General features: G+C 33.9%; 1 protein-coding gene across 2 annotated transcripts; it reads left to right on the top strand.

The window, feature by feature from the left end:
* The first annotated feature begins 2467 nt into the window (after positions 1 to 2467).
* On the top strand, positions 2468 to 22125 carry LOC107456352 (uncharacterized). 2 transcript variants are annotated; one of them, XM_016074210.4, is made up of 5 exons: positions 2468 to 2626; positions 13123 to 13451; positions 19569 to 19829; positions 20831 to 21163; positions 21557 to 22125. In XM_016074210.4, exons 1-5 carry the CDS (start codon positions 2623 to 2625, stop codon positions 22040 to 22042), a joined length of 1413 nt encoding a protein of 470 aa, XP_015929696.1. In that variant the 5' UTR covers positions 2468 to 2622; the 3' UTR covers positions 22043 to 22125. The 2 variants fall into 2 exon arrangements, with proteins under 2 accessions (XP_015929696.1, XP_071038401.1); XM_071182300.2 differs by lacking the exon at positions 2468 to 2626 and adding an exon at positions 10402 to 10674.
* Positions 22126 to 22396: the final 271 nt, after the last annotated feature.

Genomic DNA, 22396 nt, shown 5'->3' with positions numbered 1-22396 from the left:
AAAAATAACAAGTATTACAAATATTGCTTGTTGCGTATCATTTTGAAACTTCTCTTAATCAGAAACTTAGTGATAAGATTCCTCTTTTAAATCAAATTCTGCGAAAAATTAAAATTTTTTGCTACTTATTAGGAATTATGTCAACAAAAAAAAGAAAGAAAAAAGTCTCGATCATCTGAAATTAATTTTTTTTTCAATTCAAGGAATTTAAATAAAACATGATATTCATTCCCTCCTTTACGCGTTTTAAAATTTACAAATTTAAATAATTTCGTCAAAAATGAGTGGTTTCAAAAAGTTAAAAGGAAGAATTTCTTCGAGAAAATTTCTGATACGCATATACTAAATTATATTCACAAAATGAAAAAGAGCAACAATGCGCGATTATTTTTGTATTTGAATAAATATTTTCTTGGACACAAAACCTGAGAAATAAATTTTTTTGCACCATTGGTATGTTAAATTTCGCAGAAAAGAAGAAATTAGGTTTTTTAAACGGAAGAATAGTATTTTAAACCCATATTGATTTTACGAAAATTGTCCGCAAAAAAACGACAACTAATATATTTTCTTTCGCGGGCCATAAAAAAGGGCTTCGCGGGTCCCCAGTTGGTAACCACTGCTATATGAGCCATTCTAGGATCAATATAAAAAAAATCTAGCCATCCCAATATTGGTTCCTCGGTGCATGTTCTTATAGGACCCATATTGAGCCAATTTTGAACCCAACTAGAGCCAAGGTAAAATTAGTAGTAAGCGAACAGATTTGTAAAGAACTGAGCAAGCAGTCCTTCGAGTTGTCCAGTGACAGTGAGGTGGAAGTTGAATTCCCTAACATATTTAAAATAGACTATAAAAAAATACTGCATAAAATCTCTAGTAGTGAACTTAAAAAAAAGCTGTAGTAGTTGAAGCGTTAGTAGTTAGAAAAGCGAAATAAGTGAGTGAAGCGATCTGAGAAGAGCTGTCCAAACAGTTTTTCGGGTTGGCGAGTAACAGTGAGCAGAAAACTGGGTTGCCTAATGCAGTGTTCCCCAACCCCCGGTCCGCGGACCGGTCCATGGATCAAATGTTACCGGGCCGCCCATTTCATTTTGAAACTGAATTTAAATTCCTAGGCTTATACCCCAAATTAAAAATATCTGTGTTCCACTAAAATTTTCCGACAACCTATATGTGTGAAACGTGGTTTTCTGCATTAACAGCAACCAAAACAAAGCAACGGAATAAACTGGACATAAGCAACACACTTCGGGTGTCATTGTCTCCGATTACCCCAGATGGAACCGTCTCATATTGCAAAGAAACAAGCTCAGGGTTCTCATTGATTTAGAGTTCTTGTAAATTAAAATGTTAAATCACTTTATATTTATTTTTTGGTGTAACTGTATTTATTTTGAAGGAATGTTTAAATGCAATTAAAATTAATAAATCAAAATAATCTAAAATATAAACAATCAACGTCGTCGTTCCCAGCTGGTAGCGGTAAAATTATCAAACGTTGACAGGTCCGCGGTGATAAAAAGGTTGGGGAACACTAGCCTAGTGTATTTAAAATAAAGGCAGTATGAAAGAAATTACATTCTAAATGGTTAAACGAAATTAGTAAGCGAAGGGGTTTAAAAGGAACTGCATAAGCTGTTACGTTGGTTGAGGAGTGACAGAAAATGAGTAGGAAATTTAGCTCCCAAATGCATACAAAATAAAGTAAATAAGAATTTGCAGAATAAAAGTTCTAGTAATAAATAAGACTGAGGTGAAATAAGTGAGGAAGAGAAATAAATAAATTATCCTGTCTTTCCTATCATTCCCCCTCATTTGTTATTAATTGCTTGTGAGAAATACTGCATTTTCTCTCTTACTGAAATTACAGTTAAAACAACAGCTAGCTTAAAAAGTTTAAACAGCAGGAAAAATAATTTAAAAAAAGGATTAATAATGAAATGACAATTATTTTAAAAAATCAAATGAATTTCGTTTCTCTTCGCCGCAATGAAGTGTGTCAATGGATGATCACAAAAAGAAAAAAAAAGAAAAAAACCAAGAAAAGGAAGAAAAAAAAGAGAAAAATGAGAAAAAAATGAAAGAAAAATTACAAAAACAACAAAATTACAAAACCTTTGATTCAGCTACTTTTTCAATATCATTCTTTTATAGAAATTTTCAGACCTAGAGCTCTTTTCATTATTAAATCTTTGTGCTTACAAATTTTTTTTTTACGCATAATTAAAACATCGGAATGGGTGATTGCCATTGTTTTATAAAACTCTTTGAATATAAATTTTGATAGTTTACCTGATTAAATACAAGCCGTTTTCTAGTTCTAATCCACAGTTTAAAAAGTGCTCCATTCAAGTAATTCAAAATACATCCGCGGTTGCGATCGCTGATACACAAAAACTTTCTAGCTCCAACAGTAAATGCTGAATAGATTATGTAAAAACATTAAGACACGTTTTATGCGGGCAACTGTGTGGCTATATTCCAAAAGAATGAGATTTACCCGTTTTTCAAAGCGTCTAAATTTAGACGTAAATAAGAGACAGAGAACATCACGTAGGATCTTCTAGAAGACGTCACCGCTTATGCTGAACACATTCTTATACTAATAGCTTGAATAATATGGGTAAGTAAAATACCTAAAATTATTATTATTATTCGTAGCCCTCTCCAAATCGAAATTGGAATGAATGATTCTAAATAAAGCGTGAACTTAGTGTAATGTTAAGAGACACAGTAGAAAGAGGAGGAATGTAAACAACGATGCCAGTCGCATATTCCGAATTTAAATTTTCCAGATATATTGCGAGATATTTGATTTATAAATCAAATAAAATTTAAGACTTTTTAAGCAACGCTAGGACGTTCTGGAAAGCAATATATATGGCTGATACCCTACCTTAGATAAGTTGGTTATAATTTAATTTTTTTCATTATAATTTTATTTGAGACAGAAAGTTAGCGGCAAAAAAATAATGTTTTCATGTTTATTTTACTTATATATTTATACGTATGAACATGATTGCAAGCATTACGTCATAATTACTTTATAATTATGAAATATATTGTTCATTTAACATGGAATGAACTAATGTAATGTACTTAATGTAATGTAATGTAATGTACTTAAACTTTTTCATGTAAGCATGTGATAAATTTTTATGTGATTTTTTCAGGAAAATAAGTTTTTGAGCCATACAAAAATAATTTTGATAGGTTTTACATTTTAAAATATTCGTAAAAATTAAGTACTTAAAACATTTGATAACGTTATTGAAATTTATTTACAATATAATAGGACTTTTTCATAAATACAACACTGAAAATATTGAAATTTATTTGCTAGTTAAAAAAAATTACATTTTTGTAGAAAAAAATAATAATTTTTTTGTTGCTAAGAATCTCTTGCTTTCCTTAATTTTGAAAAATTAAGCAAGGTAAAAAAATAAATAATTTTCGCTGAATTGTATATTTCTTAAAGATAATAAAAAATAATCACTTTTTATCTTTTTATCAAACTTCTTTTTAATGAAAGGTAACAATAAATATGAAATAAATACTTTACAAATAAGTAAACCAGTAAATAACTAAAATTCTATGTTAAAATGGATATCTAAAATTATAAACGTGTTTTTAATAAACATATTTAATTAGGTTTTTAGTTAAAAGTTAAATAATTTATAGCAATTAATAATTTATTTTCTTTTGCTATTTCTTTTAAAATTAAAATAAATTTGCTTCGTAATAAGATTAATATTTGCTTTCTTTTAATACATTTTTTTGTTTCTGAAACAGAACATTGAAAAACATCTTATTTGCAACCGATGTATTTTCAAACACAATTCAAAAAAAATTTTGAAAAAATTATTGAATTTTGAATTAAAAAAAGTAGAAATTAATTTGAAATGGTTAAAATTAAAAATGAATCGAAGAAAAAAATGCACATTTCCCTACTGTATAAAATATGCTTTTTAACATACATAAGTAATATATAAATGCCTAATTACATAAATCTTCTTTGAATTGTATTTTTCGGGAAAAAAACGGTTAAATAACAATTTAATTGTTATTTTGCCATACCATAACAGTCAAATAAACATGGCTAATTGCAGCACTGAAATGTGCCATCTGTAGAGAACACCGGTTTCATGTCTTGAGCTTCCCCCGGGTCGCATTCATTTCATCGACAATCACTTCATCGACACACCATTTCATCGACACCACTTCATCGACAGGCCGTTTCATCGACTAGGTCATTTCGTCGACAGGCCGTTTCCTCGACAGGGTTGTTTCGTCGACAGGCCATTTCGTCGACAGGGTCATTTCGTCGACAAGTCATTTCGTCGACAGGGTCATTTCGTCGACAGGGTTATTTCGTCGACAGGGTCATTTCGTCGACAAGTCATTTCGTCGACAGGGTCATTTCGTCGACAGGGTCATTTCGTCGACAGGGTCATTTCGTCGACAAGTCATTTCGTCGACAAGTCATTTCGTCGACAGGGTCATTTCGTCGACAAGTCGTTTCGTCGACAGGGTCTTTTCATTGACAGGATCATTTCGTAGACAGGGTCATTTCGTCGACAAGTCATTTCATCGACAGGGTCATTTCGTCGATAAGTCATTTAGTCGACAGGATCATTTCATCGTCAAGTCGTTTCGTCGACAGGGTCATTTTGTCGACAGGGTCATTTCATCGATATGATCGTTTCATCGACAGGGTCATTTCATCGTCATATCATTTCGTCGACGGGGTCATTTCGTCGACAGGGTCTTTTCGTCGACAGGGTCATTTCGTCGACAGGGTCATTTCATCGACAGGGTCATTTCGTCAACAGGGTCATTTCGTCGACAAGTCATTTCGTCGACAGGTTCATTTCGTCGATAGGGTCATTTCGTCGACAGGGTCATTTCGTCGTCAAATCATTTCATCGACAGGGTCGTATCTTCACCTAGGTTATTACATCGACAGGGTAGTTTTGTCAGCAGGGTCATTTCGTCGACTGGGTCATTTTGTCGACAGGGTCATTTCATCAACATGATCGTTTCATCGACAGGGTCATTTCATCGACAAATCATTTCGTCGACAGGCCGTTTCGTCAACAGGTCATTTCGTCGACAAGTCATTTCGTCGACAAGTCATTTCGTCGACATGATCGTTTCCTCGACAGGGTCATTTCATCGACAAATCATTTCGTCGACAGGGTTATTTTGTCGACAGGGTCATTTCGTCGACAGGGTAGTTTTGTCGACAGGGTCATTTTGTCGACAGGGTCATTTTGTCAACAGGGGTCATTTCGTCGACAATATTAAGAGAAGATTATTTTGTAGGCAAAGTCATGCGTAATTTTGAAACTAGTCTTATGATTCTTTTACAATAGACGTTATGCCCCTTGCACTTTTTTGTAATTTAGTATATTTCTGATGAAATTTTTTAAGCCTAGCCTGATGCAAAATCTTAATAGTATGTTGAAGTTGCCGGAAAAAAGCATTTCATTTGAAAATTGCCTACTCCTCTATTCATATCACGTTGCAAAAACGAAACATTAATTGTATTTTACACATTTAAGTTGTATATTACACAATTTTTTTCTAATCATATTTAACACATTTGTTTCTAAGATTAATTTTTAATGTACATTATTGTAGATTATCATCGCAAAAGCAATTGCAACAACTATTGTGAATGATTCTTGATGTAGGGAGTGAATGACGGGTGAAATTAGGAAGGAAAAAAAGGCGGTATAAAATGAATCTGTGAGATAATGAAACCATGGGTCGATAGATAATTTCAATGACAGGGTTTTTTCGTTAACAGGCCATTTCAGCTGCAAAAATTTTCTGTCGATAAAAAAGAAGATTATACTTATATAACGTTCCCCCGCAATGAGTAAGTAAAACGCATTAATACAGTTTAAAATCTTGTCCAAAAAAAAAGAGAAGGAAAAGGAACTAACTTTTGCAATGATAACAATGGTGATGTTTACGAAGAATATAATCCGAAAAACACAAACCTTTTAGATAGTCAGCTAGTAAGATTACTTCTTGTTTTATCAAAAATTTATATATTCCCTGTGTTTAGATATTTATTTTTTTCAAGCTCAGTTGATTTTTTTTTACATGCAAGTAATCGTTAATTTTGTTACTATTGACATATTAATAAAATTTTCTTACATGAAATTTCAATATTTATATATTTTCTCTTTAAAAGAAAGATCGATATAGGAAAAAAACAAACTAAGTGGTATGAGTGGCTATTACGAAGGTTGGCGAGCGAAGTGAGCAACGGGCTGAACTTTATAGTATTATAAAAATCTTGGGAAGAAAATGCATGAGGGGAAAAATAAAATGAAAATCCAACTTGGAAAACATATTGGGAAATAATGTTGATAAATTTTTTGTTCTAATCCTCTTCCTCATGTCTTTGTAAGCTATTCTGCTGAAGAGGGAAGTTTCTGACAATTCTTGTGAAATTTAAATGAAATATTATTTTAAACAAAAATCTTGTTCTCGCATTTCCAGTTTATTTTATTTCTTATTTAATTAATTATTTATAACGTTGTGACGTTTAATATGTATTTTATCCTAAATGTTCCCTAAACATTTATAAGTTCTTTTACCTTATAAAATAAACTTCGTTTAAGTAAAAAAAAAAAAAAAAAAGAAAAAACTCACAATGACTCCAATCGATGCAATCGAAATGATATAAAAAATGGTTCTAAATCAGAGGAGGGGAGGAAACCTGTCTAATTGGTTTTTATGATCTAAAACATTTGGGGAAAAAACGCAATTTACTACGATATAACAAATAAATTGACTTTTGAGTTTATAATTGAGGAGAGTTATCTATATGCATCTGATTTTATTCCCATTAATGTTTAATTAAAATAAGTTTAGCAAACTTGTTTTTTTACTCAAATATTAAAATGTTTTTCTTTTCGATTTGCAAGAGAATAAAAATTTATTTAAATTGATAAAATTTGCAGGGAGAGTATATATTTTAAAGGCGAGCAATAAGTCCTTTAAAAAGTTTAAAAGTGTAAATTTTTAAATATCATGTTTGATATGTGTCCTGATAAAGAAATGTGAATTTTCGTTACCAAAACGAAAAAAGTGGAATTTTGAATGTTGATAGAATATTTTGTGAAATTTTGCCCTTGTGGTTTTTGCTATGCGTGAAAATTTTTATAAATTGTTTTTCTCATTTGTAGTCTATTGAACAAACTTGATATTTTAAATACATATGTATTTTTTATTTTCATTTTTTCTACATTTTAGTTTTGAGTCTCCTGGCTTGTTCAGGCAGAAAATAATCAAAATTTTGATTGGCGATAAGTCGTGCTAATAGTGGTCAGTAAGTGTTTGAAAATTGTGTTTTCATCCTGTGTAGAAAATCAGTTAAAAATTTCAGCAATTATACTAGTAAAAAATTGGTCAAATTTTAATTGCAAATTTTTTTTTTCTTTTTTGTAGAGTAGGAGTTATTTATTCTTGCATTTAAATTCCAAGCTTGACTTTTTGTTAATTTTCTTTTAAGCGAAATGTGTCTAATTTAAATCCTGCAAATAAAAAATGAATTAATTCATCATTTACTTACTACTATTATTATTCTTATTAAATTATACTATTATTATTTAATTACAATAATAGTATAATGCAAAAATAGTATAATTTGATAGTATTAGATTAGAATTGAATAATTAATACTATTATAAATTCACTATTCATAGAAAAAACATATTTTGTGAAGACCAAACACTAACAGGCTTGCAACGTTACGCCCGTGCTTCTAAACAATTTTGGTAAGGTGAGTAGCACTTTAAATATTGTGGGAATCTACAACCGCCTCGGTAAATACCTAAACATCAAGCTTGTGTTCCTATTGTTCTTCGAAATCTCTAATAGTAGTAACGAAACTAAGACTCAATTCGATTGTTCGAATACGCATATTCCTGTCCTAATGTCTGAACAAAAAGTTTAAAATAGCAATTAAAGTGAACATTAAGAAATTACTTTTCCATCATAAAAAACCTAGAATTTTTTTTCTACTTAAGCAGATATAATAATTAGGTCTATGATTATTTTCATTTCTGTGAGAATTCGACTGATTGCTGTAAAAATGTTGAAAATTTTTACAGCAATAAATTTAGCTTTGCTCTCCTTGAAATAGTGTCTAAATTTTCATTGTAATATATTTTTATTGCTTTCAATTCTAGAAATATATTTTATTAATTTGATTTGATATTAAAAACAATTTGATTGTTAACGTCACACTATATTAACTGTAACCACGGTCCGGATATCATGCTTGGTAATGTTCTGAAGACAATCCTTACCTATCCTAAAAATAAGTGTCGAGCTATTACGATTTGGATATAGAAAAGTAGATTTCGATACATCAACCGTTTAAACGCTTCTCAACTACCTATTAATTAATTTAAAAAGCGAACTTCTTTTAATGCAATTGGAACAATAAACCGCCATAAAGAATTTTACTTTAGTATAAAATTAAATAAGTGCATTTTTCTAATTAATAATAGAAATATTTAGATTAAATCTCTAAAATAGTTTCAGAATTACGCATGACACTAGCAACGAAATGACCCTGTCGACGAAATGACCCTGTCAACAAAAAGACCCTGTCGACGAAATGACTTGTCGACGAAATGACCCTGTCGACGAAATGACTTGTCGACGAAATGACCCTGTCGACGAAATGACCCTGTAAATGAAAAGACTCTGTCGACGAAATGACCCTGTCGACGAAATCACTTGTCGACGAAATGACCCTGTCGACGAAATGACCTGTCGACGAAATGACCCTGTCGACGAAATCACTTGTCGACGAAATGACCCTGTCAATGAAATGACTTGTCGACGAAATGACCCTGTCGACGAAATGACTTGTCGACGAAATGACCCTGTCGACGAAATGACCCTGTAAATGAAAAGACTCTGTCGACGAAATGACCCTGTCGACGAAATCACTTGTCGACGAAATGACCCTGTCGACGAAATGACCTGTCGACGAAATGACCCTGTCGACGAAATCACTTGTCGACGAAATGACCCTGTCAATGAAATGACTTGTCGACGAAATGACCCTGTCGACGAAATGACCCTGTAAATGAAAAGACCCTGTAAATGAAAAGACCCTGTCAACGAAATGACTTGTCGACGAAATGACCCTGTCGACGAAATGACCTTGTCGACGAAACGACCCTGTAAATGAAAAGACCCTGTCGACGAAATGACTTGTCGACGAAATGACCCTGTCGACGAAATCACTTGTCGACGAAATGACCCTGTCGACGAAATGACCCTGTCGACGAAATGACCTGTCGACGAAATGACCCTGTCGACGAAATGACCCTGTCGACGAAATGACCCTGTCGACGAAATGACCCTGTCGACGAAATGACCCTGTCGACGAAATGACCCTGTCGACGAAATGACTTGTCGACGAAGTGACCCTGTCGACGAAATGACCCTGTCGACGAAATGACTTGTCGACGAAATGACTTGTCGACGAAATGACTTGTCGACGAAGTGACCCTGTCGACGAAATGACCCTGTCGACGAAATGACCCTGTCGACGAAATGACCCTGTCGACGAAATGACTTGTCGACGAAATGACCCTGTCGACGAAATGACCCTGTCGACGAAATGACTTGTCGACGAAGTGACCCTGTCGACGAAACGGCCTGTCGATGAAACAACCCTGTCGAGGAAACGGCCTGTCGACGAAATGACCTAGTCGATGAAATGGCCTGTCGATGAAGTGGTGTCGATGAAATGGCCTGTCGATGAAGTGATTGTCGATGAAATGAACCAGACCCGCTTCCCCCCATGTCTCTCTTGCTCTGCTCAAATGAATGGGCATAAATCGCGATATTTTTCCTCCCATAATATCGCAAGACATTCCCATTCATTCTTTCATATTTAAATTTCACGTTTAAATATGAAAAGAACTTCACTTTTCCGATTTAAATTGCCAAAAATATTTTTTGAAATTTCAACGACGCTTAAGAATTATATTTAATGCAGTTTGAAGTTCCACATGGTTTCCATACTAAAAATATTTTAATAGTTTGAAAATCAATACGGAACTTCCTACTCCTATGATTATCCACACGCTAATGGTGAAAGCTTGCGAAGTATTGCCATAAGTAGAGAGATCTTCTGATCACTCATTTCGATCACCAATAAAAAATATGGTATTCAAACTGTTAACAATTTGAAAAATCGTTTATAGACTGTTAACGGTTAAATAACCTAAATTTAATCGACGCCAACTATCAATAAGAAATGAGGGCACGTTCTTCGAAAGCTGGAAGCTAACCCATGTGATAAGTATTACATATTCTTATTTTTGTTTTCCGTCATCGGATGCCTAACACAATGTTTGCCTTATAATCTTATAGTAATAAGTGAGTGATTAAGCAGCTTAGTTCTTTTCAGCTGGGTACATACTTTAGCCAAGAGATGTATTCTGTCAATCTCATGACCTGATAAACAGTTGCTCGAATCCCAGAGTTGATACTACTGTATTTCTCCCATTCCTTCAACGCACGAGGAATTTCCATTGTCCTGCATTCTTTAATTGGTGACCCTGAACTATTGAAAAGCTCAGTGCTCATTCATGCAATTGTATAAGGAACTTCAAACTTTCTGTGGTAAACATAGTAATTTTGAAATTGAAATGAAGTACATTTTATCATTCTTTTGGAATAAGATTAACCTTTGCTATACTTTAGTAGAGTATACTTTATTAATTTGTTGTTTACCACTTTTAAATATAATTTTGTTTATGTATACTGTTTCAAAAAGTGCCTTAATTTTGCTGATTTTAAATTTTTTTTTTAAAGCAGTGCTTGCTGATACGTGAGAGTTAAAATAATAGTTATTCGAGAGTTAATATAAATCAGTTTAAAAACACTCTGCTTAACACAAAAGTTCAGTGTTTCCGTTCTCTTCCGATCAAGGAACCAGTAGATAAAATAATTAAGCAACATTCCACCATTCAATTTACAAAACTCAACTCAATCACAACGTAACTCCAATGTCTAGCTAAATCATCAACCATGCTAATTGTAAATGGTTACAAAACCGTAGAATTTTGTATTCAAGGTTTCTAACCTTACTAGTTGTAAACGGTTTCAAACCCGCAAAAATATGCTCCTAATCGTTATCTTTACTGTTAATTGGATAGAGAAACTGCTTCCAGCTGATTTCACCGCAATTTTAAAATGAAAATTCAGAAAGCGGATCATGCATGTTATTGTCATGCATTGTCGTCTATATTGAAATGTAATTGTGCCATTATGCATTTAATAGAATGACAACTGCTTCTTAAGCAAAGCATAAAATATGAGAATTATATATACTTCGTCTAGTCATTGTATATAATGCCTCGAGGTTTTTTATTAGCCATTCAACTTGCCATTGGATATATATATATAATATTTATCGTTTTTTACTTAAGTCATTCCATAAAATGACGTAGAATGCAAGATTTCATATATTGCCTGTAATTTACGTTTATTGTTTTAAATTTTTAAAAGATAAATTAAATGTATGCAACACGTAATTGTAATAAAAAAATCAGATAAGTTTTTATCAAAAATAAAATTTTAGACAATATATTTTATTTATTGTCAAATATTCTAAAATGTTCCTTTCAAGTTGGAGAGTTAAGAGAATTTTGATTAACTTAATTTGTTTCAAAGGTTCTTAATTTGTTTAATTTGTTCCAATAATATTCTTTCAATAATATATATGTATATAATTTAAAAATACTGTTGAACAACTAAAGGAATTTTTTTTTTGTAAGTATGATTTTATGCACGAGTCTTTAACCTCCGATGCGCAGAATTATACAATGATGCTTAAAAAAACAAAAAAAACAACAAAAACGACTATTTGTTTTGGAAATGAAGAATATACAGCACTTTCTACATATTATATGAAAGACTATACATATCACGTGAAAGATAAACATATTATATGAAATACATTATTTGGAAATAGATTATTTGTAGTAGAATTTTGTAGTAGAATTTGAAGTAGTAGAATTATTAGTAGTAGAAGTAGTAGATTATTTGTAGTAGAATTTGAAGTAGAATTTTTATTGTTTAATAACTATTAATTTTTATTACATTGCGTAGTTAAAAATATCTTAATTCTCCAAACTGAAAGGAACTTCTTAGAATCCTCGACAATATATATGTCTTTATTTCCGATATAAACTAATCTGATTTTTTTTTTATCACATGTTGCAAACGCAATTTAATTTAGTCCATATAAATTTACAACAATATACGTGACATGACATAAATGTACAGTATGAAAAAAAAAAAATAAATAAATAAACGGACCCCCTCAAATATGCTAGTCAATAGGTGCAGACGACATTTTAAAATACAAAGTCAGACAAAAAAACGCACTTTCTCTGAATAAACATACCTTTTTTCTCCCCGACGTCTTCTGATTTAAAATTCGATTTCTCAGGAACTATTCGACTGATTTTGCTTACATTTTATATTTTTTTATGTAAAATTATGTTCTTTAAAATGATGCAAGAAATTCTATACCTTACGATTCAAAATTTTTTTGACCGTTATTAAATGAAATAATAAAAAATAATAAATATTTACTGAAAGTTATTTTTTGTATGGAATTATCTTTGGATAAATGAATTTTATAATTGAGTACAAAAATTTTTCAATTCGTTTAAAAAGTTCTCGAGATATAATGAAATACGCAAAAAGTAAAATTAACATTATGAGATCAAAACTTAGGATCGCTCTCCTGACCAAACTATTTTGACCATATTTCCCGAATTGTGACTCTCTCCCCTATATTTTGGAGGTCAGAAATCCAAATCCGTGGTTGAAAAGGCATGTTTATTCTGAGAAAGTATGTTCTTGTGTCTAGAATTCGAAGATCCAATAATTAGATCGAAAGTCATTCAGGGTGATCCAATTTTTTTCCAGCTCACTGTATACACCGCTAATGTATAAAATCCTGCATTCTATAGAATACCTAGCCAGTGTATAGAATGATCAATCGTTATTCAAAGACACTACTTTATAATTTATTTTGTTGATTGAATTTTCATGTAGCGGAAGAAGACGAAACCTGTATTCCAGAGGACCCCATTCTCCGTCAAATAGCAGACTGTATATGCACATACGCATCTCTTGACGAAATACGTATGTTGCTCAGTGAAGGAGTGGACGTAAACGAGCCACTTGATCATGGACGCAGGCTTCTGCAGTTCGCTGTTTATCATAGGCACGTGGATGCTATGACATTGTTGTTAGTCCGAGGAGCCCACCCATCCCTGATGGACGAAAAAGGTTACACTCCCATGCATAATGCTGCTCAGATAGGCTTTTGCAACGTTATCAGAATCTTGCTCAGCTACAATGCGCGGGTGAACTTCACAAAAGTGAGTATCATTTAGTCACACGACAAGTTAGCGGAAAAGCTTAGATTAATTTTTTCAAAGTCGGGAAAATTTGAAGCGCGTTTAATAAAAGCGTATTTCTTTTGGCGAAAATTCCAAACTGAAGTAGCATTCTGATTCTTTGGTTCACTACGATAGAAAGTTCTTTAAATCAGTTAATTTCTTTTCTAGAATAAACTAAATAATCTATCGATATAGAGTTCGCCTTTCAATGAGGTGAACCGGGTTCAAATCCCTATGATGGCTGGTCGATGCGAATTCCACATCCGGCTCGCACCAACCACCGTGCTGACTTAAGATGCACTCAGTGGTAGACGGATCATGGGTTAGAGTCCCTTTGCGCCAAGCAAATCGTAAGAGGTTTTCCTCTCAATGTAGTGCAAATACGGGTTAGTTCCATCAAAAAGTTCTCCACAAAGGCAAAATTTCTCCCAATAATTGATCCTAGAGTTCCCTTGTCTTCCGGATTGGAAACAAAATTACAAGGCTACGGAGTTAAACATTGGTAGTTGTAACCTCAAAAAATTGGGACGGCTGTTCAACGACGGTTATAAATTAAAATAAAGTAAAAAAAATTTCTATATTCATTTCTCCCAAAATCTCCGTTTCTCTTTCGCTTTGACTTTCTTAGCTTCTTCTCTTTGTACTCAGTCTTGTACTTAGCTTCTTCTCTTTGTACTCAGCTTTGTACATAACTACCTCTCTTTGAACCGGTAATAAACTTTACCGGTTCGCTTTACTTTCACTTTGCTCATGCCAATTCGTGATGGGGGGACTATAACCTTTTGAAAGGGCGTATTTCGTTTTATCTATTAAGCTTTACTTACAAATGCGATTTATCTATTAATACTATTAACGTTTTATATATTGTGGTGGTTGGTTGTGTCCAGGAGATGAATAGACGTAGTTTACATTTTAATTAGTATTTATTTTAATATTTAATTATAACGAACACAAGGGAAAACATGAAAGTTAGAGCAGTGCGTCTACAATGGCGGTTAGGCTTTTTCTTTGCGCGGAATGACAGAGACAGTTACTGATCGTAACTGTCGCGGTTACGATTAAGTTAAGTTCAGTCGCCGCACACTCCCCCGCCAGTATCAGGGTACTGATACGTAACGATCGGGGAAGGTAACTCTGCGGCCTGATCTAGTCCGTTGTGCAGGTTTGTCCGGAGAATCTTTTGGTAGACTCGGTTCTTTTGAGGGAAAAGTCTGGATCGTGTTTGGTTCGGATTGAAATAGTCCAAATGCTGGTTGGAGACGGTCAATAGAAATTGTCTGTTCTTTTTCACGTATCATAATGGTGAAATGTTTTTCACTTTTTCGTATGACTTTAAATGGTCCGTCATACGGAGGTTGTAGAGGTTTTCGAACAGAGTCCCTACGTACGAATACGTGTGAACAATTTCTAAGTTCGGGATGTATGAAAATTCGACGATTTTCATGGTGTGACGTCGATCGAGGTCTTAAGTCTTGAAATAGACGTCTTAATTTACAGACAAATTCTTGTGGAGGATCATCATTTGTAGTGGGAATCAAGAAATCACCTGGTAAGCGTAATGTCTCACCATAAACTAGTTCAGCTGGGGTTGCTTGGATGCTTTCCTTAACTGTGGATCGCAAACCGAGGAGAACCACTGGTAGAACATCTGTCCAATCTGTTGTTGCATGGCACTTCAAAGCGGCTTTGAGTGGCCGATGAAAATTTTCTATCAGGCCATTGCTTTGCGGGTGAAAACTTGTTGTTCGGCAACGCTCAATTCCAAGCAATTTCGTCAGGCTGTAGAACAATGCTGATTCAAAATTTGTTCCTCTATCAGTCGTTATGAAGGCTGGTATGCCAAAACGGGCAATCCAGCCTGTGAAAAACGCTGATGCTATAGTTGTTGCTGACATGTCAGTGACTGGGATAACTTCTGGCCAACGTGTATAACGGTCTATGCACGTGAGACAATATTGGAATCCTCTAGATTGCGGAAGCGGTCCGATGAGATCCAAGTGTACATGATCAAATCTTTTTGAAGGTATGGGTATTGATTCAACCCGACTTCGAGTATGTTTGTTGATTTTAGATCGCTGACAGGCAAGACATTCTCGAGTCCACTTCACACAGTCTTTGTTGATGGAAGGCCACACAAATTTGGAACGGATCAGTTTTGATGTAGCTCGAGTTCCAGGGTGTGACAATTTGTGAAAAGTATTGAAAATTGTACGACGATGCGATTGTGGAATATATGGACGAGTGATTTGAGATTTTGTGTCACAAAAAAGTGTCTTGGAGGAGCCAGGAATTACAACTTCTTGTAATTCAAGTGACGAGTTCGTACTCAAAATTAATTTCAGTTCAGGATCATCACGTTGCGAATCGGCTATTTCGTCATAGTCCACTGCAGTAGGTGTACGAATTGTTTCAACTCGAGATAACATATCAGCAGATATGTTATCTGCGCCCTTAATATAACGTATGTCGGTTCTGAACTGACTGATGAAATCAAGGTGACGGTGTTGACGTGGCGAATATTTGTCCCATTTCTGTCGGAAGGCATACGTTAAAGGTTTATGATCAGTGTATATTGTGAATAAGCGTGCTTCAAGCATATGTCTAAAATGTTTAATTGACAAATATACCGCGAGCAATTCCCGATCATAAGCGCTGTAACGCGTTTCCCTAGGAGTAAGTTTTTTGGAGAAAAATCCGAGAGGTTGCAAATCGTTACCTATCAGTTGGTGTAATGCCCCACCAACGGCGAAATCTGAAGCATTGACGTGCAAGACGAGGTTAGCATCTGGGGAAGGGTGGGCAAGAAGCATTGAATTTCGAAGTAACGCCTTACAGTTATCGAAAGCTTCGGTAGCGGTTGAGTTCCAATCGATGATTTTGTTTCGAGCTGGGCTACCTTTTAACAGATCATGTAAAGGTTTTTGAATTGCTGCCGCGTTAGGTAGATGCCTACGATAAAAATTTAATAAGCCTAAAAATCGCTTAAGCTCTTTGATCGTATTTGGCTTTAGAAACCGGTCGATTACTTCGATGCGTTCAGTAAGAGGAGTGATACCTTTATCGTTTACTGAATGCCCTAGAAAAGAAATTTCAGGTACCCCAAGTATGCATTTTGATACATTTAATGTCAGACCGTAATTTCGGAGTCTTTTAAAAATTTCAGTAAGATGTTGAATATGCTCTTGTTCTGAATTGCTAAAGACTAAAATATCATCGAAGTACCAATAGCAGAAAGGTAGATCTCGAAATATTTCATGCATAAAACGTTGAAATGTCTGGGCAGCATTACAGAGTCCGAAATTTAGAAAAGGAAACTCGAATAAGCCGAAAGGGGTGGCTATCGCGGTTTTGGGAATATCAGCCTCATTAACTGGGATATGATAGTATGCTCTGACGATATCTAATTTAGAAAATATTGATTTTCCATAGAGAGCATGTGCGAAATCATGTAAATATGGAATGCCATATCTATCCGGGACGGTTTTTGAATTTAAGAGTCGATAATCTCCTACTGGTCTTATATTCGAATTTTTAATAACAACGTGTAACGGAGAAGACCAGGGACTTTTTGAAGGACGACATATACCTTTTTCACACATTGTTGAAAATTCGCGCTTAACTGCTTCGAAAACTTGCGGATGTAAGCGACGTGGCTTACAATGTACAGGCGAACCTGTTGTTTCAATGTGATGAACGGTAGAATGTTTAATAGATTTTCTTTCTTGCGAGGGGTTAGTAATATCCGAGAATTCTTGTAATAAATTTTGAAAAGGCATATTATTAGATATAGTTTTAACTGAGCACTGAGAAGAATTAGCAAAATAGCCGCTCGACTTTAAAGAAGTGTTTGAATCAATGAGACGTTTATTCTTCAGATCAACAAGCAATGCATAATGCGTTAAAAAATCAGCGCCAATTATTGGCGAGGTGACGACCGCGAGAATGAAATCCCAGCCAAATGAACGACGGAGGTTAAATGATAATTTTAAATGTTTTGTTCCGTAAGTTTTAATGGGTGAATTATTCGCGGCATATAGCATTATGCTGCTTGGCGTATATTTATTTTTACTGTTAGAAATAGGCAGAACGCAACATGCGCTTCCCGAATCAATAAGAAAATTTAAGTTTGTATTTTTATCATAAATGAATAATCTGTTGCCTAATTTATTAGCCACGGAATCTGTAGGCAAAATAGATGACGTGGCACTTATTCGTTTCCCGAATTAAAAGAACAAGGTTGTTTACATTTTAACGCATCTTTTCCAAAACGAAAATGATAAAAACTAAGAGAACGTTCCTCTGATTTATTTCTTGTCCTTGAGTTTGTACGGCCACGAGAATCTGATCGGCGCCGGTATTGCTGCATAGACATTTTCGCTACTTGTAAGCTGAGCTCTGATATTTGATTTTGAAGAGCAACAAATGAATTACTTTTTAGATCGGTTTCAGTTTCATTTTGTTTAATGGAATTTATTTGCTGGGTGGGGGAAGTTTCAAGTATTTTATCAGCTAGTAAAGCCAATTTGACCAACGTTTGATCAGTTAAAATTGATAAAATAGATTGCACATTGGGGGGTAAACGTTGTAGCCATATTGTTTTAAGAAAATCCTCAGTTACTGAATCGGTAGCAACTTCTCGCATTTGTCGTTGGAGAAGAGAGGGTTTTTGGTCACCTAATTGAAGTTCTGAAAGTAGTTTTCGAATGCGTTTATTTTCAGAATCCGAAAATTCGGTGATGAGACGTTCTTTTAAAGTATCATATTTATTAGTAGCAGGGGGTGAAAATAACAAGTCTGATACATGAGATAGCGTTTCTGCATCGATATGTGCAATAAGACTTGCGTATTTAGTTTCATCTTTGGTTATGTTAGATAAAGTAAATGCACTTTCAACTTGTAAAAACCAAAGTTTAATATTTGTACGCCAAAAGGGGGGTAATTTAAGTGCAATCTTATCTACGTGAGTATTTTCAGCGTTATTTGGCTGCATATTAAAATGTAATAATATATATATGTAATGAAATTAAATTAATATACAGTATGCATTCCGACAGAAATTAAGAAACAAAAATTGAAAAGCCACAGTACCGTTTTTGTGAAACTTCCGATTTCCAAAGCGAAATTAGTTATTCCATTTGAAACATAATCTCCTTAATATATGAACGTCCGGCTCACCACTGTGGTGGTTGGTTGTGTCCAGGAGATGAATAGACGTAGTTTACATTTTAATTAGTATTTATTTTAATATTTAATTATAACGAACACAAGGGAAAACATGAAAGTTAGAGCAGTGCGTCTACAATGGCGGTTAGGCTTTTTCTTTGCGCGGAATGACAGAGACAGTTACTGATCGTAACTGTCGCGGTTACGATTAAGTTAAGTTCAGTCGCCGCAATATTAATGCGACAACTTTAATGAATTTTTCTTAAAAGTTGTCGCATTGCTTGAGGAAATGTTTTAACTTTTTCTATTCAAAAACTAATTTAAATTTAAATTGGAGTTTAAAATCAAGTATGCGTTTTTCTTATGAGGAAATGTGTACACTACTATAAACAATGCACCGGACACCAGTATCACATCAGACTGAATCTTTGGGAGTGTTTTTAGTAAGGCATGCGATCTTTGGAAGTTATTCATTAAAAATTATTTTTTTGGACAATTGCGCTCTTCTGGAAATTTCATAGAATTGAACATTTTCCAGAATGACAGTATCTCTATTTTTGACTCAGGAATTTTTTCATCGTCTGTAATGTTCAGATACTGTTCAACTACGACTATTAAGTGATGCAATTAGAAAGATGATTGAGGATTTGCAATAATAGATCAATAAGCAGTGAATACTTTTTTTGATGCAAAGTAACGAGACTTCAGAGAGACATATTACATTGGTCATAAATGTTATGGTTATTTGATAAATTTTTATCCATATTATATGCATAATGTCAATTTTTAACACGCATGTATATAGTAACAAAAATATTTGCTTTACTCTGCTACCTAGGGAATTCGATTATAGGTACTTTTTGACGCTATCAATAAAAAAGACACTTTTAAATAAATATAAAGTTAACTGAACAAAATTTATTCATCTTTTAGCTTTTGCCCGGGGATATCGGATACTGCTATCCTCCAAGAGCAAGTCCAGCAGAAGAACCACTGCGTTTAGCGTTGAAGAATGGCTATCTCAAAGCTGCTGAACTTTTACTGAAGCATGGAGCTAATCCAAATGCGGAGTATTATTCAGGATTTGAAATTAATTTTATAGACCCTACAGATGTCAAAGCTGTTGAATTGTTGTTGCAATATGGAGCAAATCCCAATGCAAGAGACAGGCAAGGAATAACACTGCTGATGAAGGTAATGAAATTCTTGATCATAAATTAATATACATAAATGTACATATAAAAACAACATATCCTATAGCCCCGGTAGCAGAATTTACGGAGTGATTCTGCAGCACTACTTTTATAAATTCAAATCTGTCTGCTACCTCAAAGCAACCAATCAAAGATTATTATTGTTAAAATTCAGCTTAATCTAACATACATGTAACAAAATTTTCAAATATGAAGTCCTTGTAAATTTCACATAGGTAATTTTACATACATATGTTAAATTTTACAAGAGTTGAATTTTATGCAATGATACTAAAAAGCTGTAATCAATCCTTCTGCAGTTCAGCTTGCAATCAAATAACAGAAAAAAATAATTCTTTACTTTTTTGTCCTTTAAGATGTTCTCTGAATTCAGTTAAAAAATGTAGTCTCAACTTTACAGAAGGTGTCAGCAGCCCCTTCCCCCCTATTTTGCTTGCTATTGCCTTGCTTGTTAAAAATAAAACTTGGATGAAAATCTGCAGATGTTGTAAAAATCTGCAGAAGGGTTTTTACTATCGGGCCTATAGCCTAATGGCAATATAACTCTGGCTGTTAGAGGACAATTTACGAATATTCGCCGAATACGGAGAAGGTAGGAGATGTTTTCAATCAATTCTTTTCCCAGAAAGGCCGTATGTAGAATTATTCGATTCACCTCATAATTTACATCAATTTACTCAGCCAATATAGATTTATTACGTTCAGCCTAGGTAGAGAATATAGGTAATTGTCTGAATCCATTTTTGTGCAATGGGAAAAATCTAGGCATCCCAATCTTGGTATTCCAAATATATATTCTTGCAAGAACTTTTCTTGAGCCAATATTAAATCCCACTGAATCCGAGATAAAATAATTGGCAAGGATTAAAATGCATTCCTTTCTATTATTTTAATAATATTATGTTTATTTTTACTAAATAAAATACTTAAATTTTCAACGATGAACGAAGTAAACTAATGATCATTCAATTTTAAACAAAGGCTTGCCGAAACCCCGGAGGATTAGAATGTGCAAAAATACTGATTGCTCATGGAGCTGATGTCAATGCTATAACAGACGAAGAGCAAAGAACTCCATTACACTGTGCTGTTTTAAGCGGCAACATAAAAATTGTTGAGTTACTGGTCGCCAAGGGTGCACAAGTGAAATTGCCACCTTATTACACGAAGCCACCACCATTCTTCTTTGCTTTGTTAAAAAGTGACTTTAGCATGATGAAATATTTGATTGAGCTTGGAACAGATATAAACCAAGGATCTGCAGTAGTTGGTTCATGCCTACACGTGGCTCTAACTGAGTTGGGAGAAAGCAAAGTAAGTAAATAAGCTTTATGTATTCTACGTATATCACGTGTTTATGCATTCTCATTTATGATTTTTTAAGTCATTCTGAAGCAGTGTATCAAGTCTGGCAATACTAATTCAACACATGTTACCAACCGCTATTAATGTAAAGCTAATTGATTTTAAACGTTTAGCAACCACTATTTAAACAACAATGATCAAAAGTATGTCATTTTACTTAGAATGTATTGTCTAAGGTCGCACTTATTGTTGTCCTGCCTAAATAAATTTTCCATCGAAATTTGCTGTTCCAGAAAGGGTTAATCAGTAGTGATTATAATGGCCTTTTAAAACATTTACTGTACATTATCATTTTAAACTCTTTAATTAACAATTCAATTTACTGTAAACATTTTCCTTTAGGTGGCAGTTGTTCGATTTCTTTTAGAAAATGGTGCTGACCCAAACGCCATTTTGACTCTAAATGGAAGAACAGTCCTGAAACCTCCTTTGGGTGAATATCTCGTTTCAGTCACGAATCACAACATCAACATTGTACGCATGCTTCTCAGGTATGGAGCCCGTGTCGTTTTGATGGGACAAAGACAGCACCCCCTGGGCATCCTACTAGGCATACATCACATAGATTCCAGAAATAACGACGAACTTTTGGAACTTGTGGCATCAGCAGCTGAGGCGTTTTGTGTGAGTTTAATAGACAATTCATTGTTGATGAGTAAAAGGCACAAGCTTGTGCTTCTGCAAAGAGCTCTAACTCCATTACCCCTGAAGCATTGTGCTCGTATTGCTTTAAGAAACTATTTAGGTTGGGGGCCAAAATTAATCGAATCTGTTGATGCTTTATACTTACCTATAGTATTGAAACGTTATCTTTTATATGAAGACTAGAATAAAAAATTTAATTTTGTATGTGTGTGTACGAGGCATACTTATTCAATAACTACAATAAAGGAACTTGATTTCTTTCTTTCCTTTTGTACCAGATAAGTAAATGTGTGTGTTTAACAAATTAATAGTATTGAATTCAGAGAAAAAACTAAATGTCTCCATCAGTCCATAGTTTCTAGACATTTTATAACCATTGTTGAACAGCAGACCCAATTTTTGAGTTTACGACTACCAATGTTCAACTCCATAGACTTGTAATTTTGAACCCATTTCAGAAGACAAAGAAACTCATGGATGAAATTGTGAGAAATTTGCCTCCGTGGAGAACTTTTTGATGGAACTAACCAGCTTTTT

Source organism: Parasteatoda tepidariorum, chromosome 3 (assembly GCF_982258835.1).
Source record: "Parasteatoda tepidariorum strain Cologne lab strain chromosome 3, Ptep-v5.0, whole genome shotgun sequence".
NCBI classification, from domain to species: Eukaryota; Metazoa; Arthropoda; class Arachnida; order Araneae; family Theridiidae; genus Parasteatoda; species Parasteatoda tepidariorum.
The sequence above is the reverse complement of the archived record's forward strand: the minus strand, read 5'-3'. Positions and strand labels throughout refer to the sequence as shown.